At 51.3% G+C, this 17,446-nt stretch overlaps 1 protein-coding gene across 3 annotated transcripts in view; it reads left to right on the top strand.

The window, feature by feature from the left end:
• Positions 1–16,968, top strand: part of SLC29A3 (solute carrier family 29 member 3) — a 46,871-nt gene extending 29,903 nt beyond the window's left edge. For 2 of the 3 annotated variants that reach the window (XM_018042501.1, XM_018042502.1), the window contains 3 exons: positions 4,622–4,848; positions 9,069–9,231; positions 13,519–16,968. In XM_018042501.1, coding sequence (XP_017897990.1) covers positions 4,622–4,848; positions 9,069–9,231; positions 13,519–14,170 — 1,042 coding nt within the window. In that variant the 3' untranslated portion in view covers positions 14,171–16,968. The remainder of the gene's footprint in view (positions 1–4,621; positions 4,849–9,068; positions 9,232–13,518) is intronic. The other variant, XR_001917423.1, reaches the window with a different exon arrangement.

The following is a 17,446-nucleotide window of genomic DNA, read 5'->3' as shown; positions in this document are numbered from 1 at the left end:
TCTGAGGGCTTGGAGCCCCTGCAGGGATGCTCCTACTGAGAATGGGTCCTGCAGCTGATAATTAGGAGGAGGAGACCTGTGCGGGTGAGGGGCAGGATGCATACGGGAGAGTTGGGAGAGTTGGGAGAGGTGGGAGAGGTGGGAGAGTTGGGAGCTGTGTAGCTTGTGTTCTGCATTTAGTGTTTACCTCCTCACCTCCCGCTCTGCACCACCCCTGCCCTGGGGGTGCCTGGCTAAGAAGTCCCCCAGCTCTCTCCAAAGCCACTGTCCTATTCAAGCAATGATCTACCTTGTTGTGAAGACACAGGGAAAGTTTCCGAGATGCCCACAGTGTTCCTGGGGTGGACTTTTTCTGTGTTGCTTCCACGAGGAGGTGGTGAGAGGCTGAGGCCATTCCCAAGGCTGGCTGAGGTTGCTGCTGGTGTTTCCAGCTGTCTCCCTGCCACACTGAGGGGGTCAAGAAGCAGGGACTGAAAGAGAGCTTGAGGCCCAGCATGCACTGCTAGGCTCCTTGCTGGTCAATCTGCGGGTCCAGGAGGTGTTTACAAGTGCCGGCCAGGCCCTGTGCCAGCCCCATGGGTGAGAACAAGGTCCTGTCCCTGTGGGGCTTCCCACTTCTGCTGTGCCTGCTTCTTGCCCCAAGGAACTGCTAAACTTGTGGGCTTTTGTCCTCAGTCTCTCTCTCCACTTGAATTTTTTCAGATTTAGAAGCATAAACTGGAAGAGACACGCATGTTATCTTGTCCCACCTCTTCTTTTTCAGGATGAGGAGACTGAGGCCCCGCAAGGTTAAATGTTTGCCTGAGGTCACACTGTGAACTGGTGGCAAAGTTTCAGGGCTCCCGTCTCTGGACTCAGGCTCTGTGCCCCTGTGGCTCTTATCTTTGAGTGTGCAGGGAAGCTCCCGCTGCTGGGATAAGGTGGGGGACATTGTGTGACAGGGGCTGCATCAGGAGTAAGGCCTGACTCCCAGCCTTCAGGGTATCTGGTGTGCATTTAAAATGGACGTTCTGGGTCCCCTGGAGTACAGGTGCTCACCCGATCGCCCACCAACTCCCGCCCAGGTCGAGGGCCCTGCAGACGCTAGGAAGATGTGTCTTAATGTGGAGTTTCTCAGAAACAGACCTTCGAACAAGGATTCAAGTGCAGGTAGTTCATTTGGGAGACTGTGGTAGGAGAAAGGGGGGACCAGGAAGGCATGGCAGCCAATAAAGGATGCCTTGTCAAGCCAGCTCCCCCGGTGGGTGACCGGTGGGTGACCGAGCTCGACCTGCCCCGGAACGCTGACAGCCAGTGTGGAGCACACACTCGAGGTGGGAGGGAGAGGGGGCAGGGGATTTATCCTCCCACTTTCCCATCATTGGTTGAAGGCAGCTCTTGGGAGGTGCTAAAAACCTAGGTAGCATATTAAAAAGCAGAGACATTACTTTGCCTACAAAGGTCCGTCTAGTCAAAGCTGTGGTTTTTCCACTAGTCATGTATGGATGTGAGAGCTGGACCATAAAGAAAGCTGAGCGCCAAAGAATTGATGCTTTTGAACTGTGGTGTTGGAGAAGACTCTTGAGAGTCCCTTGGTCAGCAAGGAGATCCAACTAGTCCATTCTAAAGGAACTCAGTCCTGACTATTCACTGGAAGGACTGATGCTCAGGCTGAAACTCTAGTACTTTGGCCACCTAATGTGAAGAAGTGACTCACTGGAAAAGGCCCTGATGCTGGGAAAGATTGAAGGCAGGAGGAGAAGGGGACGACAGAGGGTGAGATGATTGGATGGCATTACCGACTAGATGGACATGAGTTTGAGCAAGCTCAGAGAGTTGGTGATGGACAAGGAAGCCTGGCATGCTGCAGTCCATGGGGTCGCAAAGAGTCAGACACAACTGAACTGAACTAAACTGAACTGAGTTACCTGTCACTTGCAGCCTGCCTCCTGGTGAGAGGAGAGGGCAGATGGGCAGGGCACCTACAGGACAGAGGTAGAGTTCCAACCATGTTGCTCCCCAGCCACATGTGCCTCTTTGTGGGTTTGGGACTCTTTTTTTTTTTTTTTTTTTTTTTTAAGATTTATTTGTTTATTTATGGCTGTGCTGGGTCTCCGTTGCTGCCCAGGCTTTTCTCTAGGTGCAGTGAGCAGGGGCTACTGTCACTGTGGTGCCCCGGCTTCTCACTGCGGTGGCTTCTCTTGCTGCAGAGCAGGGGCTCAATAGTTGAGATGTAGGGGCTTAGTTGCTCTGCGGCATGTGTATCTTCCCAAACTAGGGATTGAACCCATGTCTCCTGTGCTGGCAGGCAGACCCTTCATCCCTGAGCCACCAGGGAAGCCCAGTTGGTACTCTTGGTGACAAACGGAAGAGACACAAAAAGGATCTTCTCATTCTTTCCCTGGAAAATCAATGTCAGGCCTGCCTCCATTGCTGGATCTGGGAGAGTACCAACGTCCTCATCCACCAAGCTTGGGCTCTGTGTGCGTCTGCTTGGCTTCATCTCAAATGTGGCCTCTCTCCATGCAGCTGGCCAGATAGTGACCAGTATCCCCCAACACAGTCTTGGCAGACAGTCAGCTGCTTTCCACCTCTGAGTCCCAGGGTTCACTGACTGGCCCTGCGGGTCACATGCTGACACCTAACCCAACCCAGTGGCTGGAAGTACGGAGCACTGATCACCCCAGACTGGCCTGTGTGCACTCATTTGTAGATAGGTTGGTGCAGACGCCATGAGCAGCCACCTCTGCAGGACAGCTTGGCATGGAAGGAGCGCTTCTGGTGGGCGGGATGCCGGCAGATAAAGCCTGCACGTCCACTCTCTGCTCCACCCTGAGGATCAAGTCTTGGCACTTATCCATGGGACAAGGCCCTCCACGGAGGGGTCCTGTATCTGTTCAGCGCTCTGTGCTCCCAGTGTCACCTGCGGCCAGAGTTCACTTCAATTCCCTGAATGTGCCACACTCTGTCTCACAAAATATGTGCACTCCCATCCAGACATACCTTACACTCAAGCTTAGGGGTCACCTCCAGAAAGCCTATGAGAAGCCCAGGGTGGGTCTTGTGCCCCTCAGAAGTGCCCAGGAAGCTCCATGGCCCTGCCGATGGAACGCTTTGTGCTGGAACAAAACGTCCGTCCCTCATCTGCCCTGTGTCCCGGGCATCCAGCCCAGGGTTGGACACACTGGTTCACCTGTGTGTTTGTGGAATGAACACACGAGAGCAGATGCATCTCAGCAGAGAGCCAGGGGCTGGGTCTCAGCAGACCTGAGTCTCATCCCAGCTCCTCACACCACGACCTTGAACTCTCCTTTCACTTCCGCGGGCTTCCTTCTGCCCCTGATCCAGCGGAGGTGGCACTGGGTCTCCAGTCAGCTGAGGATTGAAAGGAAGCTCAGATTATCCTTGGGGCCACAAAAGCACTTTGAAAAAAATCCTTTCTTGCTTTTTATGCTCATCTTTTCACACCTATTTACATATGTACAGATCTTTCCTACCTTTCATGTCTGTCTTATTTTTATCCAAAGAAATTTGTGTATAACTAATCTGCCTTTTCACTCAGCCCCCTTCCAACTGGTTAGCGGGAAAATTAACTAAACATCCAATCTGGTTTAAAGCTTAGTGTAATCTGATGATTTAAACAGCCTCTTCAGATGATGTTCTCTCCCTGGAATAAAAATGCAGTTTCTCAGAGATTCCAGCTTCCCTGCTTCTCCCAGCAGGGTGGTGTCTGGGCAGGTTGGGGGCTGGGAGGAGTGTACAGCTTAGATGCAGAAATAGAGTTAGAGGAAGCTGGCTCTTGCTTGGCCTCAGCTGCTTCCCACGACAGCTGAGACCATCACAGGAGCCTCCTCCTGTCCTCACCACCTGTTCTGGAGCACCTAGTTCCTTCATGTCAAGGGAGGCAGTAAAGTGGCATTCTGAAAGCACCGATGGGAGCAGACCTCCTGGGCTCACAGCTGAGTGACCGTGAGCAAGTTGCTTAGCCTCTCTGACCTCAGTTTCCTTATCTGTGTCTGTGGAATAGGTAAGAATACCTATTTTGACGAACTGGTGTAAGAATTCAACACATTAGCATTTAGAAAACTCTTAGAAGAGTACCTGGCACGAAGGAAGCGCTGTCTGCCATGGTGATGATGACAGCGATGATTTTCTTCCCTTCTCCCTCCTCCCTCTGCCACTGCTAAGTTTGGGGGGAAGGAAGCCAGGTGGTTCTGTTTAAATACTTGACAAAGCCACTGGGAGGAGTAGGGGTCTTGCCTCGAGAGCTCTCATCTCCTGTCCTTGAGCATCACAGCAAGATGAAAAGAAGCAGCATCCAAGAGCATGTGCCCCGAGCTGACCCTGCCTCCTTTCTCTATGTACTCCTCTCTGGAGACCCTCACCATGCCTTCAGGTAGATTGATCTTCTTTCTGTTCTACGGATGCAGAGGCTGAATCCAGTGTGATAGAGTCACTTATCCAAGGCCACACAGCCTGTGAGCCAGGAAGGCAGGATTCAGACCCAGGCCTCCTGAGTGCAGAGTGCATGGTCTCAGCCACTAAGAACACCTGCTTCCTTAAGAATGGCCACGAAACCCCACCCGGCTTGGGAGGCCTGGGGGAGGGGTGCCTCTAACCACTCCTGGTATGCTTGCCTCAGGGTTCCGGTTCGTGTCCGTGCGCTGGCCTCGCTGACGATCATGCTGGCCATCTTCATGGTGATGACTGTGCTGGTGAAGGTGGACACCTCCTCCTGGACCCACAGCTTCTTCACCATCACCATCGTCTGCATGGTGATCCTCAGCGGCACCTCCACCATCTTCAATAGCAGCGTCTTCGGCATGACTGGCTCCTTCCCCATGAGGAATTCCCAGGCTCTGATATCAGGTGAGAACTAGGGCCCAGACAGCTGACCAGGTTGGTCTACCTGGGGATCATTTGAAGGAGCCAGAGGTGAGCATGTGGTAGCCCTTCCAGAAAAAGAAACGAGTGTTAGGTGTGTTTCCATGATCTGTTATTACAGAACAAAGCACCCCCAAGCTCAGTGACTTAGAACAATAAGAATCACTTCTTTGGCAGGGGGCAGCCATATGGCATCAGCCAGGATAGCTTGCCTGGGGCTGGAGGATCCACTCTCAAGGTGGCACACACACCTGGCCGGCATGTTGATGCTGGCTGTTAGCTGGAAGCTCAGGTGGGGTTGGGGCTGGGGCCAGGGTTCCTCTGCACATGGACCTGCCCACGGCCACTTGAGCTTCCCCAGGGCGTGGCATCTGGGTTGCAAGTGCAAGCATCCCAAGAGACCCAGGCAGGAGCACTATGTCCTTTTATGACTTAGCCATAAAGGCATGTCGGGGCACTTCCACTATAACCATTAGCCTACCTGGATTCAAGGGGAGAAAGCACAGACCCACACACCTCAGTGGATGAGTGTGAAAGTTATACTGTAGAAGGGCAGTTGTGAGGGGAGACATAGCTTCTGCTACTTTTGGAAAATAGAGTCTGCCTGCCCAGTGGGTTTCCTGAACAGCGTTCCTTTCTTTCCTTCCCCCCTCCCCCCCTTTCCCTGTGTCCCCTTTCCTTCTGGTTTCTTTTCCTTCCCCTTATCCTTTCCCCATTTTTCTCTCCTTTCCTCCCTTCTATTTGTCTTTTCTTCCTCTCTAATTTTGTAGAAGACTGACTGTGCACCAAGGATTCAAGGATGAACGAGACTCAGCCTCCTGGGAGCTGATAGCCTAGTAATAAACTCCGCTGTTTCCCTGAACTTTGGCATTTTCTGGGGGGTGCTGATGTGATTTGGGCCAACTCCTTTAACTGAATGTTGATGCTCACCTGAGCCTGTTGCCTAGAGCTTAGCGATTCTGTTCTCTCACCCCAATGTCTTGACAAGATAAAAAGGACCTGGGTCAGAATCAGTGCTTTCCCAGGAGACCACCATCCCTTAAAGCAAGGCTAGGGGCTCAGCTGCTCTGTTCAGTGTCCCTGCATGTCTGTCTTGTGTGAAGGAGTGCTGTAAACATTTGAGAAGAATTTTGCAAGGCATCTTCTCTGTGCCCGTTAATTGATGATGCCAAGCAGTATGTGATGACAAACACCTCGACAAGTGTATAACTCCACCCCATCCCCACACCAGGGCCAGACACGACTGATTGATCTGTATCTTTTCTCCTAAACTTCTAAATCCTTCTCAGCATAGCACTGGAGACACTTACTGTCAACAGATCAGAGATCAAACGTGAGCTCAGATGTGTTTGCCATTTTTGATATAAGATTGGGCTTCTGGCTATATCCTCAGATATGCTCTCGGGCCTAAAATAAAAGTGGACCCATTGCTAAGTTTCCTGAGTACAATCAATATACCCCTTGTAGTGCTTCAAGTAGGGCCTGCCTAGGCTGAGGGAAGTGATCATTGAACTTTGGATTTAATCCTTTATGTCACCCTGGTTTCTTGTCCCCTCATCTCCCTCCATCCTGCTAGAGGATGTATTTTCTATATAACAGTCTTGCTGGCTATCTTTCCAGGAACCAGTGACCAAACACACCAATATGCTGGCAAGAGGCCTTTCAGGTTCATCTGACCACCTGCAGATCTTCCAGAGAAGGAGACTCTCCTGTGCATTTTGAAGGAAGTCCATTTTTGAAAAAGTGCAGTAATCTAGTAGTCACACTTGATGTTCATTACCCTGGGCCCTGAGCCTTGTCATCAGTGTGTGCAGCCCCCAGTGCTCACCCTTCACCTGGGAGGATTTGGGGTGTCCAAATCTCCCAGAGGCCCCAGCACCCCTCTCCAGCCCCCGTTGTCTTCCGTCCAGAGGAGTCCATCTGTGAATTTCTGTGTGTTGGCATCTGAGGAACAATTCATTTGTTTTGTACTGGTGTTTTTTTAAGCTCCTCATTTGCATATATTTCCATAACTGATGAGATAAAAGTGGGGAGTCAAGAAGGATGAGCTCCCAGAGGCCTGGTTTGTTGTCGATGATAATATTGTAAATTCTCTACAAGTTGGGAAGAGAGAGAGGAAAATCAATAGGCAGTGATGTTAAAATCTCTTCCTCGGGGCAGCCAGGGAATGTCTTACCAAGTTTAACTCCGGTTCTTACAAAACACCCAGGTGGGGATTACAGCTTCTCAGAAGTTGGCACCCTCTTGGCAAAAGGTTTACCCTGTTGTTGCTGCTTTGATGTAGGAAGGACAGAAATAGCCAAACACCTATTTGGGGATCAGAGAGGATTTATATGGCATTTCTCAGCATGAGACACTGTCCTGCTTTACATGTGATGATCCTTTTAATCTTTGTAACTTTCCTAAGGGGTGAGTTTTAACATTCCCATTTTACAGATGAGAAAATGGAGGCCTAGAGAGGTTAAGTGATTTGCTGAAGGTCACACAGCTAGAAGTGGTAGAGCCAAGATTGGACTGAGATGTTCTTAGAGTCTGTGCTCTTAATCACTATGCTAACTTTCACTTCTTTGCCCTTCCCTCAAGTTCCAACCTCTGGCCCCACCCAGGCTAGCAGAGATCATAGAGAAGGTTGGGGAGGAAAGGGTCATGGGGTCTTCCCTGCAGAGCCACAGAGGTCCTGGGCTATGGTGTGGGTGAGGCAGTGGGTGGTCATCATGGTGGATGAGGGCCTGACCATCACTCTCCCACCACTGCCCCACACAGCAATGGGCAGAAAGGTAGTATCTGGTCAGACCTGCCAAGTAATGACAAAGCAGCTGGTGCCCACTTGGACCAGCTGGCTGTTTGTAGTCAGTGGCCTTCTTGCCTCCTTGAGAATCAGTGTCGTGATCCTCTAAGGCCAGCAAATCCATCCACACAGCCAGGCAATCGTGTATTCACAGGCCTTTGCTGGGTTAGCCCTGTTGGACATGCCCATTTGTTCAGTGTTTTCCCATTCTCTGATTCCATCCCGCTGTGGTCTCAAGGGAAGAAAAGGATAAGTATGAGCCCCATCTTCCTGGCAAATGATCTGCTCACATGTGACCATGTATAAGCTCTAACTCGCGGCCGCCCACGGCTGTGATGGCTCAACAGAGAAACAAGTTGCTTGCCCTGCCTCCCAGAAGTGACTGTGTGATCATGGCAAAGAAGGGGACTGGCATTTGCAGAAAGCCTGCTTTGTGCTGGGCCCTTTCTAAACATCATCTCATTCAGCTCTTAAAGCAGCTCTGCAAGGCCGGTGTCATTGTTCTCACTTTACAGATGAGCAGACTCTGGTTCCAAGAAGCCCTGTGAGCCCCCAGCTCAGATGTACACCTGTTCGACTCCTGAACCCATGGGTCCCTGGGCTAGGATGTGACATAGCACAGAAGTGGGTGGTGCCATGTGGTCACCTGGGCCACCTGCCAAAGCCCTTGGCGGCACAGCACCTTCCAGGTGGCAGGGCAGTTGCACACATACGAGTGTGTGAAGCCTCACGTGTGACTGCATGGGGGTGTGTGACTGAGTGTGTGTGATAGGGTGTGAGTGTGTGTGCGTCTGAGACAGCTTGTGATAGGGTATGTTTGTGAGTGTATGTGCGTGTGTGACAGTGTATATGTGGGTGCATGTGCATGCGTGTTCATACGTGTATGGTACACAGCTAGGGTGAGCTCTGTGGGCTCCTGGCTGGTTTTCCAACCCTCAAGGCCTCCCAATCGGCCAGCCTCACTCAAGGCAGCGGGGAAGCTGTGCTCGGACAGCCCAGAGCTTTTCCCCCAGGGTGATTCGTGGGTGGGCCCAGGGCAGGAGCAGAGCTCTCTGACACGTCCCACCCCTGAATCTAAAGTTTCTGACCCCATCAGAAGGACAGTAAAGAGAGAAGGAGGGTCGAGGGTCGGAGCTGAAACCGGGAAGCAGGTGAGACCTTGGAGGCCATTTGCCTCCTCAGGCAGCAGCCTCTTCACGCCCACTGGAGAGGAGCTGGGCTAGGGACACCTCCGTGGAGTCAGAAAGCTCACGGCCGCAGGGCCCTCCTCATCTGCCAAGGCCTCGGGTACTGTGAGAACTGAAGCATCTCTCTCACCAGGGAGAACGTTAAGCCGGAGCAGAGAGCGGGCAGGCCTGAGAGGCAGGGCGGATGCGCCCGCCCTGACCTTCCCCGTGATGTCCCACGCTCTCCGCAGGAGGAGCCATGGGGGGCACCCTCAGCGCTGTGGCCTCGCTGGTGGACCTCGCGGTGGCCAGTGACGTGACAGACAGCACCCTGGCCTTCTTCCTGACGGCGGACATCTTCCTGGCACTCTGCATCGGGCTCTACCTGCTGCTGCCGCGGCTGGACTATGCCAGGTGAGGCCCACATGTGCTCTCTGGCAGCGAGTTGGCTTCTTCCAGATTCGTTTCCTTGTAGGCCCTTGCAGAGTATTGGAGAGAGTTCCCTGCGCTACAGTAGGTCTTTATTAGTCATCTGTTTTACATACAGTAGCGTGTTCTGGTCACTCTCACAATTTCTCCCTCCCCTCAACATACCCCTCAGTAACTGTCAGTTTCTACATACGCAACTCTATTGCAGTTGTGTGGGTAAGTCCATTGGTAGCTAAGCGGTAGCATATGATCCTGTGTGGCGTCCTTCGACCTTTCTCCTGTCTGCCTGCACTCTTCTCTCCTCTAGGTAGAGCTCGTGTTTGTTTCCTGGTTTACTGCACATCTCCCCATTGAAGTGTGATCCCTCTGAGGGCAAAAATCCTGTGGGTTTTGTTCATTGCTGTATCCCATGCCTCAGGCTGAGCCAGGCTCACAGAAGTTGCTCAGTAAATTGGCTGGGCCCTTGGATGTAAGAAGCTGGCTTTGCATCACAACCCCAAGCAGCTGGAGTCTGCATGCTTTCTGTTAGAGGGCAGGCAGTGAACGTGGGACCTGAGGAAGGCTGATGACCAACAGTAACTCCTTGGGCTGAGCCCTTCCGCTCCTCTCTGCAATCAGCCCAGCCTGCTGGGGCCTCTCATTTAAAGCTCATATATCTACTCCTCCTTGGGGCAGGGCTGTGACTTACCGCAGTTATTCCCACTCTCACATGAGAAAACCAGGCTCAAAGAGGTTAAATTACTTGCCTGAGTCCTGCAGCCCTTTGGCAGCAGAATCAGGATTTGAGCCCAACTCCAAAACGGTGATTTCAGTCCCTGTCTCTTGAGGCCCCTCTCTGCTCTGCAGGACCACTTTTCTTGCCTTAGTCTCTCTTGCTTTCTCTCTCTCCTTCCTCCTTTTTCTTTCTTCCTTTATACTTTTCTTTAAAAAAAAACAACCCATGGCTTTTTCTTGCTTTTTATTCTTTTCAGTGCATTTTCACATCCATTGTCATATTTGATACAGGAATGGCAGGAGTTATTTTCCCCACTTCACAGGTGATGAGATGGAGACAGAGAAGGCCAGGCAATTGGCCTGTGGTCCCATGGCACACAAGCCAGCAGAGCTGGGGAGCACACAGGTCCTGGCTCTGCCGGAGCCGCAGGAACCTATCTGGTGTCGGGGCGCTGAGCTAAGCAGTTCATTTTTTTCACTCAGGCTCTATGACCACCTAGCACGGTTGCTATCATATTTTCCCATGTTACCAATGAGGAACTGAGGCTTTAGAGAATTAACCAACATCCCCAGGTTGCTCACCAGGTGAGTTGTAGGCAGGGATTGGAACCCGGAGCTATTTCTGGGCTGCATTCTTTCCACTGCTTCATGCTCCATCCCTGGCTTGTGACTGCAAGGTCCTCCCTCCCCACTCATTCCTCCTGTCCCTGTGAGACTCACCTGCCTTCATCAGAACCCTGACTCTGCCAGGGGCAGGTTGCTCCCTCCAGTTAGAGGGTTGTTACGTCAGCTGGCCCAGTGGCCTCAGGATGAAAGGGGTTGGAGTGATGACACCATGTGCCACAGGTGACTTCAAATCCATGAGTCTGCCCCTCCCCTCTCTGACCCTTCAGGGTTGTCATAAAAAATTACCCAGTTGTATTCCGTGATGATGTCCCTATGGTTCCTGGGGTCTGGCTGGCTTACTGTCCCCAGCACCCCATATATTAATACTGCCTGGCACCTTGTTGGTGCTGATTATTTGAGTCAGTGAACAGAAGGCAGGAAGCTCCCCCACTCCTCCTGCTGTTTCCTGTGTCCTTTTCAGGGAACCTCGCATGTGCTGTTTCCACTGGGGTGGCCAGCCTTCTTTGTTTGCCTGGGACTGAAGGGGTCCCCAGGACCAGGGACTTTCAGTGCTAAAACCAGGACAGTCTCGGGCAAAACAGGACAGGTGGTCACCCTAGTTTTCAGTGTCACTGAAGCCATCCAAAATGGCTGAGCACATGAGACAGCATACGCAGGACTCTGCCAGCCCGTGAAGCTTCTATTTCTTTGCTGATTAACACTTCGGTCAAGACTTTTGGGTTTACAGAAACTCATCTGAGGATGGAGCTTTAGAGCAGTGCCCCAGGGCTGCTCAGACTAAATTTTACTTGAAAGGAGCCCTAGGTTGCCACAGGTTGCTGCACCCAGTGGGGCTGGGCCACACTGCCCCGTCACACCCAGGAGGAACTGAGCCTCACACAGTGCTGGAGTCTGCTGACCACCTCGGGGGCAGTTAGATCTGGAAGAACTTATGGGGAAGAGCTTCAGCCAGAAGAACTTGGTGAGGAGCTTCTTCAGAGTCAGCTAAGGCAAGGACTTGACACTGAGTAGAAGGGGAAGTAAGAAGAGCCCTTTCCCTAAATAGTGATTGGGAAACAAGACAGGGTTCAAGGCCAAAGTGCCCAACTCAACATCACATGGAAAAGTGATTCTGGAGAGGAACTCGCCCACTGACTTGCTTGTTGACAATATGTAGCCCTTAGGGATAGGAGGGCTGGCAGGGATCTCAGAAGCTTATAGCTACAGAACGCTCCATTTTATAGAGGTGGAAACTGAGGCCCCAAGAGGCCTCAGTCCCAGACTTGGCCTAAGGTCACACAGGGAGGCAGAAGTAGGGCTGAAACCAGAACCCAACTATCACCAACCTTCTATTCTCCCCAGCCTCACCCAAGTCTTCTGTTTGAGATATGTTAATACATACTGGGGCTTCCCTGGTGACTCAGATGGTAGAGTATGCACCTGCAATTCAGGAGACTTGGGTTCAATCCCTGGGTTGGGAAGATCCCCTGGAGGAGGGCATGGCAACCCACTCCAGTATTCTTGCCTGGAAAATCCCCATGGACAGAAGAGCCTAGCCAGCTACAGTCCATGGGGTCACAAAGAGTTGGACCCAAATGAGCAACTAAGCACAACACAGCACATGTTAATACAGTCAGCCTGTATCTCCTGGTTTTTAGGCACCCAAGGCCCAGAGAGGTTGACTGACTCAAGCAGTGCAGCAATGCAAAGTGGCAGCAACGCAAAGAGAACTCAGCCTCTTCTACTCTGGTCAGAGTAGAAGAAATTGAAAAAAATGATCATGTTCAGTGTTGAGAATATGGGGGAAAATATACTTTTATAGGCTTATCAGTTCTTTCAACAGTTTTGCTTTGAAGGGTTATTCTCTGCCTAGAGATTTAGCTGGGAACAGCCATACATGTCCTTGCCCCAGGGAACTGTCTTCACTTGAAGGAGATAGATGATAAACCAACACAATGATTATAAATTGTGGTCAGCTTTTTCTAAAGAAACGGGTGCTCTCATGGAGATTGAAGGGTTAGGTTACGTTAGTTTGGATGGGTAGGTGGCACAAAGCGGAGATAAATTGGTTCTACCTATCTGGAGAGCAGGTTATCAATATCTATCAAAATTTTAAAGATTTTAAAGCAATTTTAAAAACTGCTTGTGATCCAGCAATTCTTCTAGAAATCTGCTCTACTGAAATTCTATACAAAGATTTATGTGTAGGGATATTCATTGTACTATTATTTCTAGTAGAGAAAACTAGAGCTAGCCTAAATGTCCAGCATTAGGGGAACAGTTAAATTGTATATACATGCAGTGAAATACTCAGTGGCAACACAGCATAGAGGCAGAACCATGTGTCCCTCTGTGAAAGGATGGCCACAAGATACTATCCTTAGACAGTAGTACACATGCATTTATGTGTAATAGTTATGCATCTATTTAGGCAATTATATAATATATTTATATTCTGTCATTTATACTATTGCATAAAGTTTTACAATACGTAAAACTTTAGTCCCACTTTTGCTTAAGAAACTTCACTCTGTATTATTTGGGTTTGTTTCATCAAGCATGTGTGACTTCTATAATTTAAGATTTTAAGCTATTTTATATTTGAACAATAAATACTGCTTCAGCTCCGCCCCTCCCCACCCTATAACCAAGCAAAACTGAGCGAGTGAGGCCTAGAGCCCAGCTCGCCGTGCAGTGTCAGTACTGGCTTCCTTTGTCCCTGCTCATGACGTGACCAGCACTACAGAACAATCGACCAGAGCCCAGCCTTTCAGGCAGCACCAGGGCAGGAAGCCTGGGGACTGTGCAGGCCTCCCTCCAGCCACGCCGCAGCTCATGTGCCATCTGAGGGCATCCTGGGGCTTGGGCTCTATATGCTGGACCACCTTGTGCCTGGAAAGCCCAAGTGGCCCTTCTTTCTAGGCCCTCTGACCACCAGCTTCTCCCCTGCAGGTACTACATGAAACCTGTCTGGCCAACCGTGTTTTCTGGTGACGAGCAGCTGCCCCAGGACGCCCCCAACCCCACTTCGCTGGCCCCGGGATCCAGCGACCCCCAGACGCCACCCCTTGGCCCCATCCTGAAGAAGACCACTGGCCTGGGCTTCTGTATCGTCTATCTCTTCTTTATCACCAGCCTCATCTTCCCCGCCATCTGCACGAACATTGAATCCCTCAGCAGGGGCTCGGGCTCGCCGTGGAGCACCAAGTTCTTCGTCCCCCTCACCACCTTTCTTCTGTACAACTTTGCCGACCTGTGTGGCCGGCAGATCACGGCCTGGATCCAGGTGCCCGGGCCCAGAAGCAAGGCGCTCCCTGGGCTCGCGCTCCTCCGGACCGGCCTCGTCCCCCTCTTCGTGTTCTGCAACTACCAGCCCCGTCGCCACCTGCGCACGGTGCTCTTCCAGTCTGACGTGTACCCAGTGCTTCTCACCTCACTGCTGGGGCTCAGCAACGGCTACCTCAGCACTCTGGCTCTCATCTACGGGCCCAAGATCGTGCCGCGGGAGCTGGCTGAGGCCACTGGGGTGGTGATGACCTTTTACGTGTGCCTGGGCCTGGTGCTTGGCTCCGCCTGCTCTGCCCTGCTCGTGCACCTCATCTAGGAAGGGCGATGACCGGACTTCAGTGCTGCATGGCGCCCGGGGGCTTCAGCAAGATGGGCAGGAAGCGCCAGAAGGTGCCAGGTGGCGAGCAGGAAGGGCTGGAGTTGGTCTCTGCAGAGCCCAGCACGCACCCAGGCCTGGTTGCTCCCAGGGTTCTGGGACTAGTGCCATTCCCAGGCCAGGCAGACATTCCAGACACTTCAACAGACATCCTGAGACATTTCAGGACCAAAGACACCTGAATAAGACACAGTTACCAGATACACAGTCAGAAAACTCTTCGCCAGTGGGCACATTCCACCTGTCATTTTTCCCTCTTGGGAACTGTGTTGCCAGGATTAGGCTCTGAGTTGTTAGTGGGTGAGTGCCAAGACTGTCTCCAGTCACTTTGCCTTCTCCCAGCCTTGCTCCTTCCAGCTGATGGCAAGATGCGAGACTTCTTAGCCCTCCTCCCCAGGGGAAGTCCTCCTGGGATGGCCAGTCCTCAGGCCTAAGACCCGAGCCTTTGCAAACCCCACTTTCCACTAACCAGACTGCAACCCTGGGAAGACACGCCTTCCAGGAGCCCTTCATTCCCCGGACTTGGGCTCCAGAGGGCCTCCCTGTGTACATGGGACCAAGCATGTCAGGCCTGGATTTCAAACAGGGATCCTTCAAGTGGTCTGTGGCCTGGGTCAGGACAGGGTTTACGTCCATGTTTACAAAATGTCAAGGCCATTGGTTCAAGGGCCTAATAAATACCTGGGTTTTTAATGAAAGCCTTACTGATGGCTGTTTTAGGGTCTTGGCAGGAAATAGCATACTCAAATTCAGTAATTTAAGAATATTTGAAAAGTGGATATAGGAACCCTAAGGGGTTATATGCATTATATCCCAGAAGTAGTAAGGTGGTTCTATTCCAGGCCTGAAGAGAGGCACACGTCTAGCCTGCCTTAGCCCACAGGATGTATGTTCCCTCCCTGCCATCCCTCTACAGCCGAGAATCAGGTGGAGAATGGAGAGTGGATGGAGGGGCAGGTGTCCAGGGGGAGCCACCAGCCCCTTCACTTGCGTAAGCTGGTTTATTGTGAGCATCAGTAGAGCTCTGAAGCCTTGTCAACAGAATTAGATGTTCCTTTGTCCTGGCTTGTTCTGAGTAGTTGTGTGTTTTGAAGCTGTTGTTTCCCAGGACAATGCTCGTGTTCTGAGGCCCCCACGTGCTCATGATCCCCTGACATGAGTAATAATTTGTACTTTTTCAGGTTCCTTGAAGGCTCCCACAAGGCTGCTCCTTGGGGGAGCAGGCTGACGTGGGAATCAGAGAAAGGGACTAGATCAAGCAAGAGTTCTTTCTCAAGAATCATCCTGGAAACACAGCGCTTACCCCCAAGAAGTGGCAACCCTGAGAGACATAAATCAAGGAGTCCCTGCTCTGAAGAGTGCCAGATCTGAGATGCCCTGCAGACAGCTGATTAAACCGGGAAGCAGCCAGTAATCCACCCCATGGCAGCAGATCATGTTCCCCACCGACTCAGGCTAGTGCACACTCCCTTTTCTTTCACCAGAGATTGAAAAGGATACCCTTGAAGGGTTTTATGAAACCTGACACTTGAAAAAAAATTTTGTTTAATTTAAAAAATAAATTATCCCATCTCCCCTCCCCTTGCAGGAAGCTGAAATCTCCCCTTGGTTTTTTCACTGCCTTCAGTGCTGTTGATCATTTGGGGCGTCTGTCTGGCAGGTGGCTCTTCTCAACCTCAGGTGTCTTATAAACGGGCAGCATGTGTGTGAGGGTGAAACAGCAGTCTCTGAGCTCGGAGGTGGGGACCACCTGGAGCTAACGGAGGAGGAGCGGGGGTCTCTCATGCTCTGTTGAGGAGGGGTAGCTTTCCTCTGGTGGTGAGGTGACTTGAGATTAGTGTGAAGTGAGAGGGGAGGAGGGTGGCCAGCCGTGTCGGTGCAGCGCTGTGGGAACTGAGATGATGGGCTCTATCAGTGCTGGCGCCAGCACCAGCTCTGCCGCTAGAGGAAGGGCCGGCTGCTTGGCTGGTGGGAAGAGTATTCAGGCTTTCGCCCACTCTTCTTTGTTGCTCACTTTAGTGGGCATTTTGCAAAGGATCGTTTCTTCTCAGGGAGGGAGGAAGGAAAATAAAAACACATCTCCAAGTAGAGGGGCAGACCATGGAGTTAGACACCCTTGTCCCCAGGTTACTATAACAGCCGCTCGTGGGGCCTGGCCACTCTGCGTCTCAAGTCTCATGTGACCCCAGCAGGCTTGTGGAACTAGCTCACAGGTTCTGGGTGTGAACAAAACTTGCTAAAGAGAAGGATTTTTCAGTGAAAGAGGTGGAGAGGGATCCCCGAGACGTTGCCTCTGTCTAATAGTTCTCTCATTCAATCCCAAGTGGCAGTTTTTAGTGCCTGCCCTTGTGTATTTCCAGACATTGTCATTTTCCTCCTTTCATTCAAAAAAGAAAGCCAGAGGCAGCCAAACGACTGACTGTTTAACTAGTGGGTGACCAGTTCCTGCACCCGTGAGGACATGAGAAGGCTTGCATCAGGGGTGGATTTTATTAACAAAGACCCTCATTCTGCTGTCTTCAGCCCAATACTGCCAAGGAGATTTGGGGCCCTCTAATTAGCTTGGACGTGACATGGGGTGGGATGGAGGGCTCACTGCAGGACCTCAGCTTTTGAGACTGTGGAATGCTTTAACAGAGAACACCAACCAAAAGAGGGAAGGCCAAAAGTCAGTTGAAAGAAGATGTTATTCCACTGGAGGTTAAATTTAAATAAAAGATGTTCATCTTTTTTAAAAACTAACTGTATCGCAGTTGATTTACAATGTTGTGTTAACTGCTGTAGTACAGCAAAGTGGTTCAGGTGTACATATATTTATAATACTCTTTTCCATTATGGTTTATCATAGAATATTCTTTAAATTATTTGCTTGTTTGGTTTTGGCCACGCTGGGTCTCTGTTGCTGTGCAGGGTCTTCTCTAGCTGCGGCGAGCAGGGGGCTCCCCTCCAGCTGCAGTGCAAAGCCTCTCACGGCAGTGGCTTCTCCTGCAGTGGGACGTGGGCTCTTGGGCGTGGGGCTTCAGTAGCTGGGCACGTAGGCTCAGTAGCTGTGGCTCCCGGGCTCTGGAGCACAGGCTCGATAGTTGTGGCCCATGAGCTTGGTTTGAAGCTTGAAACCCTCGACTGTCGTAGGGTGTTGAATATAGTTCTCTGTACTCCACGGTAGGACTTTGCTGTTTCCCCGTTCTTACAAAAGCTTAGGTCTGCTAATCCCAA

This window comes from Capra hircus, chromosome 28 (assembly GCF_001704415.2).
Source record: "Capra hircus breed San Clemente chromosome 28, ASM170441v1, whole genome shotgun sequence".
NCBI classification, from domain to species: domain Eukaryota; kingdom Metazoa; phylum Chordata; class Mammalia; order Artiodactyla; family Bovidae; genus Capra; species Capra hircus.
The sequence above is the reverse complement of the archived record's forward strand: the minus strand, read 5'-3'. Positions and strand labels throughout refer to the sequence as shown.